The sequence below is a fragment of the Metopolophium dirhodum genome, chromosome 1 (genome assembly GCF_019925205.1).
Source record: "Metopolophium dirhodum isolate CAU chromosome 1, ASM1992520v1, whole genome shotgun sequence".
NCBI classification, from domain to species: Eukaryota; Metazoa; Arthropoda; class Insecta; order Hemiptera; family Aphididae; genus Metopolophium; species Metopolophium dirhodum.
Window position 1 is genome coordinate 79,851,545 of NC_083560.1, and position 20,761 is coordinate 79,872,305.

A 20,761-nucleotide genomic window follows, 5' to 3' on the forward strand; every position below is an offset into this window, starting at 1 on the left:
CCCGGAATAATAATTCTGATTCGCAGCAGTATATTATATCAGGTAGGCAATCTACCTGCGGTAGATCGCGGACCCCATGCTGTTAGTACGTAAGTATGATTTAACTCTAAAGTATCAAAATTGTACAAAGTTTGTCATTTAAACCTTCGGAGGATTAATATGATCAATTAATACAAAAGCCTAATGCAACCGTACTAAAATCCGATGAATAAAAAAAACAAATTTAACACTTTTTAAATTAGCCTATCTTCTTCCCAGAGGTCTAATCTACACACAAATATTCATTTTTATCTATACTATAAAATGATAGCGTTTGTTTGTATGTTCGGGATAAACTTCGAAACTACTGAACCGATTTCGAAAATTCTTTCACCAATACAAAGCCACATTCTTTGTGAGTGTCATAGGCTAATTTAAAAAGGGAAGTGATCACCCCCGGTAGGTCCTCAAACAGGAATTTTGAGATTTACGAGAGATATTTTAACACGTATTGGCAGTGAATAATTATAATCGTTAATTATTCCACTAAAACGCAACATTTTTGAAAATCCTTTCTAATTGCACGGTGAAAATATGAGAAGAACCTCTATTCCAAATTTCAAGTCCGTACGTTGAGTAGTTTTTGAGATACAGCGATCAGTGAGTCAGTGGTATTTGGATTTTATATGTTTAGATAACTAATTATTGACTAACATTATCGGACTTTATTTATGCCTAAAACCTGCCCCGTGATATCCTCTTTCATTTAATAAAAACTGCATGACAATTGGATAAGAAGTTTCGAAGCCAAACCGTAACAAAGATTTCCTCTTTTGCTTGATTTCAGTTTTATATATATAGATAGATAAAGATATTTTTTATTTTTTATTCAATAAAAAAATTGATTTAAAAAATATTTAATTTTAAAAAGGAAAAAAATTAATTAATTAATATTTTATAATTATTTATTTTGAAGTCCTTAACTATTTATATTTATATAAATACTATTTATTTATTTATGTGATAAAAATTATAATAAATAAAGATAAGATCTTTATTTTTTTTCAAACCGTGGAATTTAAATTTCTTTTCCAATAGTTTATGTGGTGGTGCCTTAGCTTAACGCACTAATCAAGTGCTACTAAAGAATATTTAATTTTAATGAAACAAGTTAAGTTAGTTCTAATTTTCACAATTTAACACAATACATTATTTTATCTTAATTTAATTTTTACTTAAACAGAAGGTAATAACTTTATTTTTTATTGTTATTTATATTTTTACAGTGGCAAAGTGTAGAGCACTACTTATTATGATTTTTTATTTCATATAGATAACTTACAAATAAAGGTATTTATTATATGGCTTGGTTAATACTTGATTTTAGAACAAAAGTTTTTCTATAGTAATTACAATAAGATCTTATAAAAATAACAACTAAGGTATCTAATTAAAACAAAAACTATATTAACAAATATATTTTAAATTTAAAGCAAAGCAAGGAATGATTTTGTTTTTAATACGAAATAGATAATTGTGTTATTTACTTGATACATTTTTAGTTGATAGTACAAAAAGTGAATAGGATTATTATGTCTTTTTAAGAAAATCGTTAAAAAGTAAAAAGTAAATAGAAAAATCAAAAAATAATTAGCAAACTACATTATTTAAGTATATTTTCGACACACATAAACTTGCATTCTACTAAAACAAATAACTTGTTTCATTAAAATAAAATATTCTTTAACAGCACTAATTAAGTGCGTTACGCTAAGGCACCACCACATAAACTATTGGAAAATGAATTTAATTTCCATAGTTTGAAACAAAATAAAGATCTTATCTTAATTTATTATAATTTTTATCACATGAATAAATAAATAGTATTTATATCAACATAAATAGTTAAGGACTTAAAAATAAATAATTATAAAATATTAATTAATTTTTTTCCTTTTTAAAATTAAATAGTTTTTTTACAACATTTATTTATATATTTTTGTTTTATATTCAGTAAGAAAATTAAAATATAAAAATATACTAATTTAAAATTATGAAAAAAATAAAAAATATTTTTTTTCTATATTCATGTTAAAAAAACTATCCAAAATACTTTTGATCAAGGATATGCTTGTATATACTTGATAAAAATATATTCAAAGAGTATATTAAGGATTATATTATCAGCACCCGGTTGGGAAAAACGGTTTTCCTGGTACTTGGTTTAGGTTACGAATTCCAAATTTTCGGTTACTAATGGTTACTAATCGGTTACTAAACCCTAGTTTGGTTTTGAACTTCCTAAGTATAATATTTTAATGTGTTGGTTGCTGATGTAACGTTACGCTAGCACCCAGTTGGGAAAAACGGTTTTCCTGGTACTTGGTTTAGGTTACGAATTCCAAATTTTCGGTTACTAATGGTTACTAATCGGTTACTAAAACCTAGTTTGGTTTTGAACTTTCTAAGTAGAATATTTCAATGTGCTGGTTGCTGGTGTAACGTTACGCTAGCACCCAGTTGGGAAAAACGGTTTTCCTGGTACTTGGTTTAAATTACGAATTCCAAATTTTCGGTTACGAATGGTTACCAATCGGTTACTAAAGTATGGAACCAAATTCGAAGAAATTAGTTAAGGTTGTGGTGCTAGTGTAATGTACCCGTGGCGTACAATAATGGCCAATACAAAAATACAAATATATGTGTTATTGTGTTTTATATCGTTCGGATGGTGATACTCACATTATAGATGAAAACTATTATTATATATAGGTATCTTATACTTTAAAATAATAATACCGGAATTCCGCAGTGTTAATTTAGTGTCAGTCCCCCCCCCCCCGCCCAAAAAACTGTTTTTCAAATTTTTACAACTACTATAGCGCACAGCTTGGAATTTAGATGTAGGCTCGATTAATTTTTTTTTATTTAATTGACGAAAATGTTAAACAATTTTAAGTTATTCTAAAGATTTCGATTTTCTTAACAATATTCCTTTCAGTATTGTATATTAATTTGTATAATGTATATTTATTAAAACTTCTGATAACACTTATATTATGAGGGGGGGGGGGGGGGGGTAATGTCAAATAATTTTTCAACAAAAAATGGACAGCCTTGCGGTATTGTCATTTGTCATTTTAATTAAAAAAAACTAAATTCTTTAAAATTTTCAAAGAATTTAGTTTAGACAAGTTGTAGTTCCCCATGGGGTTTACAGTAAAAATGTTATGCGCCGCGTCGCCACTGATTAAGCTTAAAATAATAACATAAATATAATATTGCATAATAAATTATGACAGTCATTTCAATCGGATTCACGGTCGTGCTCTCGTCTCACATATTGCGCATTGCATCTATGCATATAATTACGACGTGGATTTAGTTGCTCCATTATGGAAAACAAGAAAATTTAAGTACATTTTTATGTATTGAATGTAGCAAAATTTATTATAGAAAAGCGCCTGAATTTTAAATAAAATCTTAAAAGTCTTATAGTAGGTAGGTATTAACAATTATAAATACTTAAAAACGAGAAAACTTAAAAAAGGTTATATTATTCAAATTAAACATTAAATATAAGTTGCTGAAGAGTAATATCAATGGATATTTTTCTCTTATCATGTGAACTCACGTCAAAAATTCTATTACTCAAATTTACTTATTGTATTATATTAAATATAGATTGTAAATAAATTTTATTTAAAAAAAAAAAAAAAAAAATATAAGTTGTAAATATTATTATTAAATACTAAAGATAATATTATTCAATAAAACATTAAATATTAGTTGTAAATATTATTATTAAATACTAAAGATAATATTATTCAATAAAACATTAAATATAAGTTGTAAATATTATTATTAAATATTAATATTTATTAACATTTTGATAACATTATTATTATTTATTAGCTTTATAGTTAAAACAAACATATGGGTCACTACTAATTGCCCGTAAATAAAATATTTTTTACGTATAAAAATAAAAATAAAAATTACTTATTAGGGTTTGGTACTTGTATTGTATTTTGTTTTTTGTGATTGTTGTAGAATATTTCAGGTAAACTATACATTTGATTTGTGAAATGGTGAAATTTAATACAAACATGTTAAAACTGCGTATTTTTATATATATTTTATTTCATTATATTTTACAAAAATTTATATTCGTCCATCTACTCAAACTTAAGCATTTTTAACAATTATTATTACCTAGCTATCTTACTATATAGCTCCTATAAATATGCTGTTTTCTTCCATTTGTTCCCCTATAACTTCAGCTGCAGATTTTAAACCATTTTATGAACAATTTTATATGTGTATATTTTATGTGTCCCGAACCCTATAGTTATTATACCTACTACCTACCTATATAGTAAATTACATTTCTGCAGATGTTGCAAACAAATCAATATATTCAGTAGTACTTACCTATCAATTAGAAAATAACGGTCATCGCTCTTTACTCTTTAGAGCAGCGCTTCAATACTAAAATTATATTTTGTTAATCAAAAAACCCATGCGCCCTTCTATTACGTAACATATTATAATTTATTATATATGTATGTATAGTATGTATTAAATAAAAATGTAATAATCGTGGTGTATACGTATCGGTACCTATATAATATTATGTCACACAATTTGAATAAATCACAATAATAACGTCTATAAATAACTAAACAATTTTAAAAATAATTACGACGTGGAGGTATTAACACAGTTCTACTGTTATGCACTAGGTATGCACTGAAATAAGTTTAGATTGTTTAGAAGATATGGACACTATCGTGTCGTGATAAAAATTCGATAATAATTTATCCATACAGGTAGATAATGTGTAAAAAGTAAAACCTGTACATTATTCCATAAAATGTCCAAAACAAATACCTAATTGGGTCCATGAAATGTGGAAAAATAATCGTCTATATTTTGTAAAAATTGTACCTATATTCTTCACTATCCAGATAATTCGTCGACACCCGGTTCGTAAAAAAAAAAATTTCACTAAATGGATATTATACCTAATATACACTTATGAGTTATAGAAATACGACGATGGGTCACAAATCACGAATTTTATTTTTTGCGTGCTTATAAAATATTATCTTACGCCTTCAATCTATATTTTTCTTATGTGCTTGCAGATGCCGCACGAGTCCACTGTGGCACACGAACACGAACAGAGACTGAGCAAAGAAGACAGCGCGGCTGCGGCGGCATCGGCGGCGGCGACGTTGAAGTCCGTTAGCGAAACGGTGCTAAATGCCAGTAAAAATGCCGCTGCGACTACGACTGTGGACGAGGCGAGTTCGGAATCTTTTACGGGGTTTTCCCGCCTCCCCCTATCATGAGCGTGACCTGCAGGGCTAGGCCTTTTCACCCAAATTATCCCCAAACACCCCTAAAAACCCTTTAAAAAAATCCAGCAATCGAAACCCTTCAGTTCCGCCGGGTAGCTGAAAATTTTAATTTTTTCATGTATACATAAATTGCAGCCCAGCTATATTTTATACATACTCACGTAAATTGAGATCCAGGTATATTTATAGTATTTAACATGTAAATTATGGCCAATATTATTTTTACTTATACCAACGTATATTACGCCCGGGATATTTTTAAAAAATCAATATTTTCCTTCCATTTTTCAGACTTAGGAATAACCTAATGGCTAATTTTATTAATATTGGTTTTGCTGTTTATATTGCTTATGATTGAAAAATGTATTATTAAAAATTAGTAATCAAGTAACGGGTGAACATTTGTAGGATGATTTCTGCATATGTCTAAACGAGTAATTTTGTTTGTTTTCCATTATTTCATTTACATATATATATAAATATGATTACATGTATCTTTTTCCATCATTTGTCCACCTTTCGTTCCCTTACTTTTCTAATTATCGGTGTATCAATGTGCTTGTTTTTTTTCTAAACCCTCCCTGGACCCAATTTACGTACGTTTCAAAAATAGTCGATCTACAATTTACGCAGTATAATATCGAATATTATGTGATCTTTTTTCGGGGACAAAACTTTTTTTGTTTGGTGGGATCGATCGAGCAGGGCGCCACTCCACTTGTGTAGGTGCATGTCCTTCCCTCCCGCTTCACACGTTGATGTGATTATTATTATTGTTTTTTATTGAAGATTCGTGTTTTCCCGATCACAGACTCAGATGCTGCAGGGCACAAACACGTTCAGCACCCAAGTGCCGTCGTCAGTGACGCACACACACGACGAAGACTGTTCGGACGAAGAGGAAGTGCTCGCGACCAAAAAATAACCGACCAAGACGACGATAACAATAACTATTATATTATCTTATAAACTATATTATTTTATTTGCACATTTTTTTTTCTCCCCAATCGCGTTTCAACCAACACCATTTATATTAATTACAGACTATATTTCTATTTGTTCACAATTATATTGGTTCTATATCGTTAATATTATTATTTTTACGATCAATTTTGCGCACAATTTTCACGTATATAGTACCTAATAAGAATTTAAACGATATGAGTAGGTACCAGCTACGCATAATTATGACGATATTAACGTCGTCGTCGTGCCGACTGTGAAAACGGTTTTTCGCAAACTTTTGGTGTCGTCCAAGTCCATTATTACCGCCGGTATTATAAAATACATTGGTAACGTTACTCTGCGAACCTGTGACGGCGTATCGCACAACTGCACAAGATTTACCCATATTATTATGCCGGTGAAAAATAAACGAGTGCCGTCGGAAAACCGTTTTTTTAGAGGGAGGAGGTCGTCGTTTAGCAATCATTACCTATTTATACCTTTAATGTTGGCGCGTAAAATCAGACAAGTCCGGTGTAGCCGATCGGTTCCTATACGGCTTCAGACTTTTCGGAATTTATCGAATACCGCCCAGATATAGTATATTTTGTTAAATAACCGATGGGTTCAAGGGGAAGAAGGCGTTATAGAAGAATAAATCCAATAAATTGTTTGTTACCACTTTTAACGACCGTTGAGAGATTGTTAATAATTATTAATAGTATATATATGTAATAAATAATAATATGTTGTATAGGTTTAATCGTCTATAAGACTTGACCTACCCAATATACAGGTCAAGTCTTCAGTATCGGCTGACGTAGGTTGTATATATAAAAGAAAGATAAATATTATATTATTATGTGATTATTATATAAGCGGCGACTCAGTGAATAACGTATCTGTCTCGCGTCCAAGATGAATTTTTGAACATAAATATATTATGTAATATTATATTTTAGGTACGTGTTCGCCGATTATTAGAAATTGCCTTTCCTAATTTCTGGGTCGGATTCGAACAGTGAGTTTTTTTTAGACTTTTAGACTAAATAGTTACTGAACACATATTTATAGGAATATCACAAATTGGCAACCCTTTCGGTACGTCTACATTAAAACTTGTATTTTTTATTAACTTGTTTTTTCAAATATAATGTTATTATAGTAACAAATGTATTAAATATTCGTTTTCGACCATATTTTCGGGAATGCCAGTGTACATTTTTTTTTTTTAATATACTCATCGACTTCATGGTTCTAATATCAACATTCAACCATTAATAAAACATTTAAAACTTAATATTATGAATTAATTTTGTTTTTATTTAACGGCATTTTTAAATTAGTTTTTATAATTTGGTAATTATTTTAGTATTAACTATTAATGTTTACTTAAGTATCCATTAATATGTATTTTTAAATATTTTTTTATATTACTTAAAAATACAGTTCTTTATTATTATTACATATTTTATTAAAATATATAATCCGTTGTCCACACAAACACAACAAGACCACGCAGACGGGACAAGGTTTATGTTTACTATTTTACTATGTGTGGACTTGATATTACAATTATTAGTTGTTAGGCACAACAAAATATATTTAATAATATTAATATAAGTTAAATATTAAATAATATATAATAATATATGACGTATAGATGTTGTGAAATGTAAATAATCGTTTGATTTTCAACTTTAAAAAAAAAAAAAAATAGTATTAATGATTAAATTTGAAATGGCTGTCATACGGTAAATTTTGATATTAGAGCCTTCATATAGTTGTCGAGTCAAAATTAATTAAAAAAAAAAAAATATTAATTATCGTTAGGCCTACTTAAAAATTGTATTTAAAATGGGTGTTGCAATTTTAAATCATGCCCCCCTCCCTGCCATTCAAGCCACTGCATGCCGACGGGACTAAAAATTTGAAATGTTCTAATAAAATAATATGTCGTGTAAGGTATAAAGATTATTGAAGAAGTCGCAGTTCAAATCCAATGCGTATTTCGGCTGACTAACACAGATAAACTGTCGGAATCACTCGACATATACTAAAGTTTTTCACTGAGCTCCGCCGCTTAAACAATTTTTTTTCCTTAGTTGTCCAACAATATTATTAGTTATTACTTATTTTGATTATTATATATTATGCGTTTAACAAACTTCCGTGTATAGGTTATTTTTGTTTTTCGTTTTTTTGTTTTTTACGCCATATAATATATTTAATTACTTATTATGTTTTACAATCAACTCGTTTAATCGATATGTCGTACTTTATATATTATATTATATAGGTATCGTTTATGTGTGATTTATTGTTCTTTTTGTATCATTATTCGAAGTGAGCTAGAAAACAAAATTTGTCATATTATATTATAATGAAATAAAATAAGATAAGTGAATATATATATAATTTTTTTTTTTTAATAAACAATAATTTTTATTACATATTATTACTTATTTAAAAAATAAAATGATTTAACTATATTAACCCTTTTGTCAAGACGATGACGACGAGTGCGGTCATCGCGTTGACATTACATTATAATTTATAATATGATATATTATTTGCTATTATTAAAGATGTTTGGATAGGAAAGTAGGTAGGTACTGGTGTGGTAGTGGTACACTCGTCATTTGTGTAGGTAGCGTTAATACTGTGCGCGACAAGCGTACCGAAAAGTGTGTTTGACTTAATGCGTATAATGGTTAAGAGTTAGACAGAAAAAAATTAAAATAATAATACATAATAATAATAATAAATTAATAAATAAATAAAAATAACTAGAGAAAAAATCACAGATTAAAAATTGGAAAAAATTAAACATACCTACGAGTTACATTCAAATATTATAATATAATATACATAAGACGTAGAGTATAAAACGTGTTAAAAAGTACCTAAACATAATATCATATTTGATGAAAGTATTTTAGTGCTCATTATATTATAAAGAATATTATACTCAAACTATAACAATTATTGTACCGTTGGCATTACTGCACAGTAGGGATTATCCGTTGAATGGAATCGACTTAAGTTTAATATGGGAAAATACGAGATCGAAATAAAACGTGAAATAAAAATTATAAACAAACAATATTTTAATACCTAGTGGCTAGTAATGACATAATTAATACGATATCGCGTAGTAGCGACTAAAACAAAATAATACAGAAAGGACGTGTTGTTACTATTATTGTTATTGTTATTATCATTATTGTTGTTATTTGGACACGGAGCGACGTTGAACCAACAGTGTTTGTCATCAGACTCAACGTCGTACATATTATAAAAAAATTATAATATTATACATTTATTAACACAATAATAAACGTGTAAAATGTTGAGGCGCACGCACGTTGTCATGTAATAATAATAATAACAATAATATTATTTTATAATAATAATTTGAAACAATAAAATAAGGAGTCGTTAGGTACATATTATAAACGAATAAAAAAAGAAAAGAATTCTGACTGATCGACTACCGCGCGCGCGGGGTTTGTCGAGGATAAAAAAAATATAATATATTTTGCATATAGTTAAAGATAATGCCGATTCGATCATAATATTATCAAATACCACAAACCGTTTAAAACTTTATACCTAATATAATGTATAATATATCATATTATCATGCGTTTGTAAATATTATAAACACGACCCGATAGCGTCGTACATAGAGTCGTATATGACGAGGGGGCCGGGGAGGGGGCACATCTAACAGGTGTTAATTAATATTATTTCGTGTAATAGTAGAAACGTACCTCCTGGTGACATGCACGACACGTGTCGAAAAAACAAAACGCAGATATTAAGGTATATTGTCGTGTTACAATTGTAACACATACATACATATTATATAATATAGCACATAGTATTTAGTAGGTAGGTATAGTTGGGGCGCATATTATATGCGGAATAGAACAGAGTCAGTCTAGATTTCCGAGAGTAGATATAAATAAAACAACGGCTTAAGTACACACAGGACGGATCGGTAGAAATAATAATAATTATAGAAATAGTTAAAATAATAATAATAATAATTATGAGAGAACGGTCGTGTAGTCGAAAGTAAAAATGAAAATAGTAGGTAACTTATTAGTATAATAATATGTGGTGCGAAAATAGTCGGGAGTGGATAGGACTGTGGAAACTGTGTTTGTGAATTATTTTGTACTTTGGCGCACGACGTGTACCGCTCGATCGCCTTCCGCGGTCGTTTTCTTGAACGCATTTCGTACAATATTCGACGACGACCGCCAAAGCGCGGGCTGCTCCCGCAATCAGCAGCCGCCCGGAAGTAACCGTGGATGATTTCCGGTCGGCGATCTCTTCTTCCGGCGGCGACGGATCGAACAGACACTTTCATATGGCATATATATAAAGGTACTATTATATATTATAATATTGTGTATGGACGGCAGAAGTGCAGGCGGTGTTGGTGAGTGCTTTCTTCACTGCAGGCGGACGGTTTGCATATCCGCATCAACTGTAACGTTAACAATAATATTATAAACGAATGTCAGTTATAGACGATATTATGCAATACGAAAAGCCGATGATTCGGCAGGACGGATGAGATGCGGATGGACTAGGAATGTTCTGTAGTGTTGGGAAAAATAATGCTGTAAATATGTCTTTACGGATTTTATCTATATAATTAAATATTTATGAATTTCGATAAACATAAACGCATTGCATTTTTCAATGCTTAAGGATTAAGACGATGTAACAATATTGATGTCAAAATATAACAAGTACCTATTTGGAAAAAAAATGTATAGTAAAATTAATCATAAATAATGATTGCATTTTGAAACATAATAGTATACATAGTGTACGATTAATTTCACTAATTCATTTTTTAGTAGTCAAAATGTATTAATTATTTTAACATCAATATTACATCATCTTAATCGTTGTAATTGAAAATTCTTGAGTATTTACTAAATGAACTTCATGAATTTTTAGTTTTATAGATAAATCCTTATAAACTACCTATAATAATTAATAGCTATTGGTTAATAATATAATTGTTTTACCCAACACTACTGTCTACTGAAGTTACACGAAGAGAGAATCAGAATACTTTCACTGTTGTAGGGTATAGATTTTGAGTGTACCTCAAGGCGAGGTCACTAGTATTGGAAGTGTTAAATTTGATTTCAATGTTGAACCGCATTCTATGCGAAAACGATTTTAAGCTGAGCTGGTCGTTATGCCCATCTGATTTTTAGTACCTATAGGTATATTTTATAATATATATTTATATTGAAAGGTAATTTATTTTTCTATTTTACTATTATAATGCATGACATATGTAGGTTAAACTTAGTTTTTGTCAGAACCATCACAAAACAATCATAAAATATTCATTATTATAATATTGTTATTAACTATAAATTATAATAACTAAGTAAATACTGTAGAATGGTATAAATAGCTTAAAACGAATCTAAATGTATTTTAAAAATGTCATCGTGTATAGATAATTATAATAGGTATACGAAATAGAGAAAGGTTTCAAGATTATTGATTTTTAAATTTCGTAAAAATAACTGAAATCGTTGGAAGAAAATAGTTATTTTAAGTTTAAATAGGTAGGTAAGTAACCTACTTAGTCAATTGCGTTGAAATTTGAACTTCAAATTCTTATGGCAGAAACCTACATAAAAAAAACTGCTTATGCATTTTAAAAATTTTACCAAGAAGATTCACTGTAGGTACTTAAATTGCTATAATAAGAACTGATAAGGAACCTTGTATTAAATTGTTATCTAACCTTTTTGGATTTTTTTGAATGAGTAAAATAATTTATATCCAAAATAAACTAGAAAATTGAAAACCCCCATAAATAGGTTGAGATTAGTCTCAATATTTTGAAAATTTTATTGTGTTCCTATAGAAAATTAATTATGTCAAGCGAAACGTTCAAGTTTCTATGGTTAATACTATGTTAATTAACTAAATAATAAAAATAGTTCAATGGAAACATTATCATCATTATCCAATTGCTTCATACTTTTATTTCCTAACGCTCATAAAAAAAATGTATGTATTTACTATCTAGAGTCTAGAGTCTAGTTACTAGTCAGTAGATACTATTTAGTAATTGTTTTACTTTCTTGATTTTTAATCAAGTAAGTATGGTAATTGGAATGAAAAGTCTGATTTTTGAAAACTTCAAGAATTTGTGTTAAACAGGAAAATAATAAAAATATAACTCAGTAATAATGAGTAGGTGGATAATTTAGCTAGCATTAATATAAAAATTAATGAGAGATATTTGATATCACACCCAAGCGGTATAACCACTTGAATCCATAAAAACATTGACGTGAACAGTCCCAACATTTCTATTTTTAACTTTTCACCTAAGCTATGATAGCTAGAAAGTTGGCAGATAACTCATTAAAAAGGGATTATCAAGTAAATACTAAATGTGGAATTAAAATTTAAAAAAAAATTATTTAATTTTTCACAGATAAAAAATGGTTATTTTTCACTAGATTTTTATTTAGCGAGGTAGATTTTTGAAACTGGAGAACGGTTTTTGTTGTTTGGGGTCTTGATAGATTCACATAGGCTAGGAGAAGTGCAGTGAAGATTTCTAGAACTTTATCTCCAATCGTTAGTTTACTACAAAGCTGTAAAGCTGAAAAACATCAAAAAACGCCCAATAAAATTGGTTTTAATTTTTTTTAATGTTCTGTAGTGAATTAACTATTAAAGATAAAGTTCTGAAAATCTTCACTGCACTTCTTCTAACCAATGTGAATCTAACAAGACCCCAAACAACGAAATCCGCTCTCCGGTTTCGGAGATCTATCTCATTAAATGAAAATGAAAATGATTTTTTGTGGGGCTGTTCACACCGATAATTTTCTGGATTCAAATTGTTATACTGCTGGGTGTGATATCAGTTAATAAATTTCTAAAAATTAAAAATCAAGAAAGTTTACATGCCGATTGCTGACTTGGCAAGTGTTTTTTTTAATTGCTGTAAAAACATTAAATCTTATAAGTTTGGTATAAATGTATAGCTTTTTCACTTGGAAATAAAAATGTGTTATGTTATGTTCTATGCTACTGTGAAATATTATATATTTTATAATTTATATAAAATATTCAAGAGGATGTCAGCGCAATATTTGTTTTTTCTCACTGACCCATGCGCAACATAGACAAGAGACAAGACGCATTTTTGCAGTATCGTTTTTTCTATGTTTTTAAGTAATCTTTGAGTAAAAGCACACATTACAAAAAAGATAGAAAATAATATTTTTGAGGGAATGACATATCGATTTGTCTAAACATTGTTTAAAAAAATTTAAACATCATTTAAATTTACAACATTTTTTTGATTATTTTGAAAGTTGAATACAAAGTCAAATAACAATAAAATATAAGATTAATATAATAAAATTGTATTTAATATTGTTCATGGGTTAAGGCATAACTATTCTGGCACTATGCGCCTCAATTTTAACCTAATCTAATAGTATTACTTTAATTCACTAATATTAGAAGTACACATGTAACATATCTAAGTTCAGTTGAACTAATTTTATGTTGTTGGCTTTACATTTAAAGTAAATTTACCAATGATAAAGATAAAGACCTACATCTATTTGCTACTTTTGTTGAACATTTGTAAGAATATCTAATCTAATCACTGAACTATAAATTTATATAGATTGTCTTGAAAATTTTATTTTAAATAATTTAAAATATATATGTATATTCTGAGCGGAGCTATCATGTATTGATTTTACAGTGATATAAGTTTTTTATTTTTATTTTTATGTCTGTGTACACGATAAGTAGTCGAAATAATGCTTAGATTTTCAACCTCAGTATCCCGTTTTATGGGAACTGAATTTAGTTGGTGCAAACAGAGGTCAACATTTAAAATTCTTAACTGGCTACCGTATTAATAATAACAATATACTTAAATATTATATAAAATATCCTTGGCTAACAAACCATCTCCACTCAGAATCGTTTTTCGTATACAATGATATTATATCATTGAATTCAAATTTAACAGCATCCATAACAGTCACCCACTTGTAACTAACTGTACAGCAAAGCAACTTCTACAAACCCACTTTTTTAGTTTTTGTTTTTAAATTTAACTACGTTGTATGCAATGTTTAATACATTTCAGAATATTTAACATTCACATTTTATATTTAAGTTAGGTTAATAAACTACAAATACAACATGTTTTTTGAAGCAGACGTTTATTTTTTGCATTTGCACATGCACAAAGACACACACTGGCATATTTACTGGCATGTAAATAATATCTAAAGATATCAACTACAACTATAGATACTGCAAAAGGCAAAAACTCTAATAGTTTTTAATATATTTACTTTTAAAAGCTTTTATGAAAGCAGAATATAATACATCTAATAATAGGTAAGTACTAATAATGAATAATGATTGTTTACGAAACTTTTAGGATTCCACATTCATTTTTAAATTGAATTACATTTATGCAGTCATTCCATAACAGTGGCACAAATATGCTTAACTTTCAGGTCCTCTGATTTTTTTTTTTAGTATATAGCATTATAGCGTCTAACTATGTAGAAGAAATTCAGAAGAAAGGTATTAAGATTTTTGGGGATAAGTCCCAAACTATTTACACCAGTGTAATCCATAATTATTTATAATAAATTAAATGCTCATAAGAAACTATTCGTACAACTCGTTATATGATTATACTTATACTCACAGAATGTACAGAACACATAGATTTTCAATATTCAATAGTCACAGTAGGTACATATTATAATACCTATTAATGTACAATTAAATTAATAAATACTAAAAATAATAAAGATTACTTCCGAATAATATGTTTGTTAGAAATAAGACAAACGATTAGTAAATAAATAAAATAAAATATAGGTAATATTTTGTTGTTACTTGCTTAACTGCTGAAGTGTGTCAATCGAATATAACTACATATCGGCAATATGACAGCATAATCGATCAAAATATCAAATAATGCATTTATACTATAGTTGAATATCAAATATCAATAGTAGACAATACTAATCAATTCTATGACTGAACAAAACGTTACAAAACAAAAATACATGCGATTGTAGACCGTTTTAGGTGCATGCTATTAAATTGGATATGTACGACGCACACGGTAAACTAAAAATGTTTGTACCATTAATTTTGATAACGCTATCGCATGAGATTCTGATGTGAAGTTAATTTCTTGTGGGGCCTAGGCGATATCCCAGCTGATATTAACACATCCACATCAGTCCCGTTCTTCTTAGACCAATCTATTGACAACCCTATACACATATATTGTTAGATACAATTGTAATATGTGTTATTATAACACATTGTCTCTGTCGACTGTAGATACATGATACATTTTTAAATGGTGATTAAGTTAAGTTATCAAAGAACACTCATTATTTCAAAAACTATTAACCTTTTAAAAAATATTTTTTACACATAATTTTAAGCCGTTATTAAACATAAAAAAATTATACTTTTACTACTTTTTAACAGGGCTTGCTAACCATAACGTTATATTTGACAAAAAACAATTGAAATTTGTAAACGTTATTATAATGGAAAGCGATAATACAAAATAATTAAATACCGCAAAACAAAACATAACGATTAATAAAATATATTATATATCATTAAACAAAACATAACGCAAAACGTAATTTATAGAATATCATTAAACAAAAAATAACGCAAAATGAAATATTTTAAAATTTATTTATTTAATAGGTCTATTGGTTTATTTCATGCAAAAAATCTAAGTATCTAAAAATTGATTTATTATATTCCGTATCCTGGCCATTACCTAACTGCATTAGTTATTATTTTTTAATTTAATAGGTAATAACACTATTTTGAAAAACGATAAACGCAAAACTTGTATAACGTTTTAGTTCTAAAAAACAATGAACACAAAACTTAAATAAAATTTAAATATGGTTATTGAAATGTATAGAAAAATACTTTCTTTTGTTATAGTATTATATAACGATTAAAACTATGTAAAATATATATTTTCAAAAATGTTAATAGTTATGATAGTTATATAAAATAATCACCAAGTATATTATATATCATGATCATCAAGAAGTTAGCATACTACAGCATAATATTATTATGCTGTGTCTATGTGGAAGTCAGTTGCAAATCAATACTAAAATCAAACTCTGCGTTGCTGGCCATCGCATAAGAGTTACCTTTAGCGTTCCTATTCCGGTGAGATGAGTCTATGAGTGCCGCGGCCAAATTTGATGAAGATGAACCGGACAATACATAATCGTCGGACTTGTATTTTTCTAACATATTAAAAGATGATTGGCTTTTGTTCATAATACACCAAACAATGTGAACTCGTAATCATTATTATATTGATAGCTCTTTTTTAAATATACAAGTACCTGAATTACTCCTAAGGTAAGGCTGTTGTTGGAATGGCGAAGTGGTTTGGACGGGCGAGTATACATTCGATATAAACTCTTCAAAGGTGCTGGAGTGTTTGTAATTCTTCATGATCATGTCTAACGACCGCCATCTCTCTTCGTAGCTGTAAAATTGATTTATTTTGAATTTCACTGACGGTTTAGACGATTACAACATTATGTGTCAATATATCTTTATATATATTGTGTATATATTGTTTTAATAGGTACAAGAAATGGTCAACGTACTATTGTTGGTAAAAAGGTATCATGCTACGTTTGGCACACGATGCATTTATTGCCGTGCAACGCACAACATTGGCTAATATTGATTTTTGAACGATGACCTCGTTGTAAAGTGGCCCGAAATATGGTACCTAGTCAAAATATTAATTATTATAGATTAAAAAATATAACAAATAGTAGATATACAGTAAAAACATTAACAGCAAACACGGCATAGTCAATTTTATCGTGGTCATATTAAATCAATTTCTAAACAAATTTCTAATGCGTTGTGGTTATGTGCAGGTAAACAGTATATAATTCATTTTTGCAGTAAATACCTAGAGCTATAATTTATGAGAAGAAACTAGAAACTAGTTTATTTACACCAAAAGGTGACCGTAAGATGGTTATTTACTATGTAGGTACACCTGTTTTTGACTAATTGGTTATTAAACTAAGTACATTTTTACACATGAAATCATGGTAAACAGTTTTATAATTAACATTATTATCAGCTTCTAGTTAGTTATCTTTCATTATCTTTCAATATTCTTTTTATGAAATTAATTATTATTCTTGAATATATTTTAGTTAAATAAATATTTATAGCAAAACATTATAGTTATTAATAGTACCTAGGTTTTTTTCAACTTACTAATAATCAATAATACTATTGAAAATTAAAATTAAATTAGTATTTTCTGAACTCAGATCAAAAATAAAACTAAGTGCATAACTGTTAAAAATACTATCTACTGATAATGAACACGTTAGATATAACTAGTATAACAATTATGTTACATGACACCTATGTATAAGATTTATTATTATATTGACTCTACATTACAGACACATACGACTAACAGCTATCTGATACAATAATATACTATCACAATTAATTGTAAGGCTTATTGTCAATACATACCATGTAAGAACACCAGATCAGTGTACACCTTAAATACATTTACACCTATTATATTAATATATTACTGAACTCTGTATGACTACGATACAGCCACTTACTATTGACAAATGTAATTTATATTATTTTGATGTATTTTTAAGTATTTACTATGGAATTAACCTAAACCCAATGATTACTGAAATTGAGTCCTGGTTATATAAATATACTTAAGATCCTTCTATCAGTTCTTTGGTATGGTAATTATATCTATTAAGTCCAACAACTCTCCTAGAATATCTTATACTTAACTAGTCACTCCCCGACCATATTACACTAGTTTTTACTTCAAACAGATTTTGGATATTTATTACAACAATTATATATTATGTACTATATATTTATATGTGTATTATTTTACTCACTTCTGGTTTTCTAGAGACTTGAATCCTGAACAAATTGTTTGGTAGAGGGTATATTATAATTAAAACGTCACAGAACTCTGTTGGGATAATTCCACGTCTGTAATCTTTGGAATGTTCTGACCATACAATATGCACTTCATCATTTCCCAAGTGTCTGGCCTATAATTCATAAAACAATGTATGCGAAAATTAAGATGTCGGGCGTTCGAAAGGAGTGAAATCAATATTGGACAATGGACGTACTTTTTGTATGTATGCTTCTTGGGTGGTTGTAGTCGGCATTCTAGTGGCCACGTGAAATACGACTTCGATGAACGACGTTGAATAATACGGGGTTGTCGTACCGGCGTTTTTGTTTCGTTGCAGTCCGCCCATAAAACCATTGTGAGTTTCCAGTTCCACCTGTTGCATGCGGGAACAAACAATTTAACTCTAGAACCGGTTTGCAAGACACCAATATATTTTACCTCCCAAGCTAGAGCTGAAATGAAATCTTCGTACGCCTGACTGCCACCAGTGTTTGATATGATTGATACCTTATCTTCTTGGCCTTCGGCCACGTAAATTATTGCGATCTTATGAGTATCTCTACAACACTAAACCACACATTACGTAACAAGTTATTCCGTGTTATTTAGAGCAATGTGCAAATTATATAATATATTAAGTTAGTTGTACTGAGCATAAAGTTATACCTGGGCGTCAAGAACGCGAAGTTCTCTCAGGACCTTTTCGTTGCGTTCAAGCTGGTAGATTTGTCGCCGTTGATCCCAGCTGGTAAAACCTAATTCTGAAAACAGGGCACGGCCATTTTGAAACGGAGACTTATGTACACTACATTGAGGTCGTTTCTCCATACTTTTGTAAAAATGCAGACAATATTAAAAATTAACCTTTTGTGAACATATAGATATTCAACTTACTGATTATAATGTACAGCATTCAATTTTTCTGTGTAACTGTTGTCCACAAACCGTTGTCCTAAAATTGTACTCATGATATCTTGTTCTAACTGTGAAGTCATTGGAGACTTTACTGCAGGGTTGTTCAGCAAAATTTCCATGTCTTCTAAACATTCAGAACTCGTATAACCAATGTACTGGAGTAACTATAATCATGAAGATGAGATTAATTAAACATTTTGTAATCAACAAAAGATATTCCGGAACATCAAACATACGTCGTCTAGATTATCAAGATCGTCTGCAGAGTTGTCTAAAGTTGGCAAAACGTCGGGAGCTCGGTGACGTATGGTATGTTGGATTTGACAGTTTGTACTGTATGTTACAACAATCGATTCTTCAGCTTCATTATTTTTTTGGATAGGGCTGGTTATAAACAAATTATCAACTAAAACAAATATTAGGTATGAATACAACATTTTAATTCGGTTCACCCAAATAAAATCCTAGGTATACCATTTTCATGTTCACAGTTAGGACTACAATACAGTGGTGAAATATCCCAGCATGATTTTCCGACTAAATCTCGTTGTAGAACTCGCACTTGATTTAAACCAGTTCTCAGACCAGCTGTGATTCCTCCGCCTGGTACTTCTAATGCGGGTAGTTCAATAATAGACATGACCAACATGTTAGTAACAGACATAAATAACTGGAAAATAAATAAGATACATAATATTTCAAGTTTAGAATATATAGTATGTACATGTTATATCACTTATATCGAAACATTTATAAGTAAAAAAGCACCTGTATGCTGGGGACAGTAAATATGTCAATCGTTAATTGTTCAGAAATAGAGTTTAAAGTGTCATCGTGTTCTGATACCATGGAACATAACCTTGCAGGCCCAATTAGCATTGGAAATTGACCCAAATGATTTAACAAATGGTTAATTATCTGTCAAATGGTAATAAAATATATCTGATGTTACAAAAGTTAAATTTTTTCTATCTATTATTTAAATACAAACCATTCTAGTAGCAATTTGGAGCGAGTGTCGGGTACTATTTAAATGAGTAGGTGTCATAATATGATCACCAAATTTATTATTGCTTTTCGACTCACTAGACTTTAAATTGTCTAATGTAATATCAAATGTGAATTCATTTGAATATTCTAAATTTACTTCAGTTGCTTTTTTTAAACGTTCAATTGATTTATCATTACATGTTCTGCTCAAAGCATCAATAACCTAAAGAAACAATATAGTTTTAATAAAATATTAAACGCATATTCGTTATCATGCAATAATCTGTTTATTTTCTTTAATCCTGTATAGTTAATAATATAGTTATAAGCAGTGTTGGGTAGTAACGTAACGCAAATTACAAATTACTAATGAAGTAACGCTGTAGTAATTTCATTATATTTTATTTAAATCAACGCAATTTTTTCAATGTTGAGTGTATGACAAAAACTAGGGGCTAAGATATTCGAGAAACACATATTAAATCAACAAAATGTATTTAC

At 29.0% G+C, this 20,761-nt stretch overlaps 2 protein-coding genes across 8 annotated transcripts in view; one reads left to right on the plus strand and one right to left on the minus strand.

Annotated features, from left to right (window-relative positions):
- Positions 1-6,435, plus strand: part of LOC132936328 (cytosolic purine 5'-nucleotidase) — a 42,430-nt gene extending 35,995 nt beyond the window's left edge. For 2 of the 3 annotated variants that reach the window (XM_061003038.1, XM_061003037.1), the window contains exons 11-12: positions 5,130-5,288; positions 6,135-6,435. In XM_061003038.1, coding sequence (XP_060859021.1) covers positions 5,130-5,288; positions 6,135-6,314 — 339 coding nt within the window. In that variant the 3' untranslated portion in view covers positions 6,315-6,435. The remainder of the gene's footprint in view (positions 1-5,129; positions 5,289-6,134) is intronic. The other variant, XM_061003039.1, reaches the window with a different exon arrangement.
- A 2,265-nt stretch (positions 6,436-8,700) lies between these two features.
- Positions 8,701-20,761, minus strand: part of LOC132936327 (ral GTPase-activating protein subunit alpha-1) — a 31,369-nt gene continuing 19,308 nt past the window's right edge. For 3 of the 5 annotated variants that reach the window (XM_061003032.1, XM_061003035.1, XM_061003036.1), the window contains 14 exons: positions 20,262-20,483; positions 20,039-20,188; positions 19,745-19,940; positions 19,507-19,676; positions 19,250-19,434; positions 19,022-19,184; positions 18,794-18,922; positions 18,570-18,728; positions 18,327-18,485; positions 17,022-17,149; positions 16,752-16,897; positions 16,551-16,649; positions 15,497-15,629; positions 8,701-10,792 (listed from right to left, as the gene is read on the minus strand). In XM_061003032.1, coding sequence (XP_060859015.1) covers positions 15,514-15,629; positions 16,551-16,649; positions 16,752-16,897; positions 17,022-17,149; positions 18,327-18,485; positions 18,570-18,728; positions 18,794-18,922; positions 19,022-19,184; positions 19,250-19,434; positions 19,507-19,676; positions 19,745-19,940; positions 20,039-20,188; positions 20,262-20,483 — 2,022 coding nt within the window. In that variant the 3' untranslated portion in view covers positions 8,701-10,792; positions 15,497-15,513. The remainder of the gene's footprint in view (positions 10,793-15,496; positions 15,630-16,550; positions 16,650-16,751; positions 16,898-17,021; positions 17,150-18,326; positions 18,486-18,569; positions 18,729-18,793; positions 18,923-19,021; positions 19,185-19,249; positions 19,435-19,506; positions 19,677-19,744; positions 19,941-20,038; positions 20,189-20,261; positions 20,484-20,761) is intronic. The other 2 variants (XM_061003033.1, XM_061003034.1) reach the window with 2 other exon arrangements.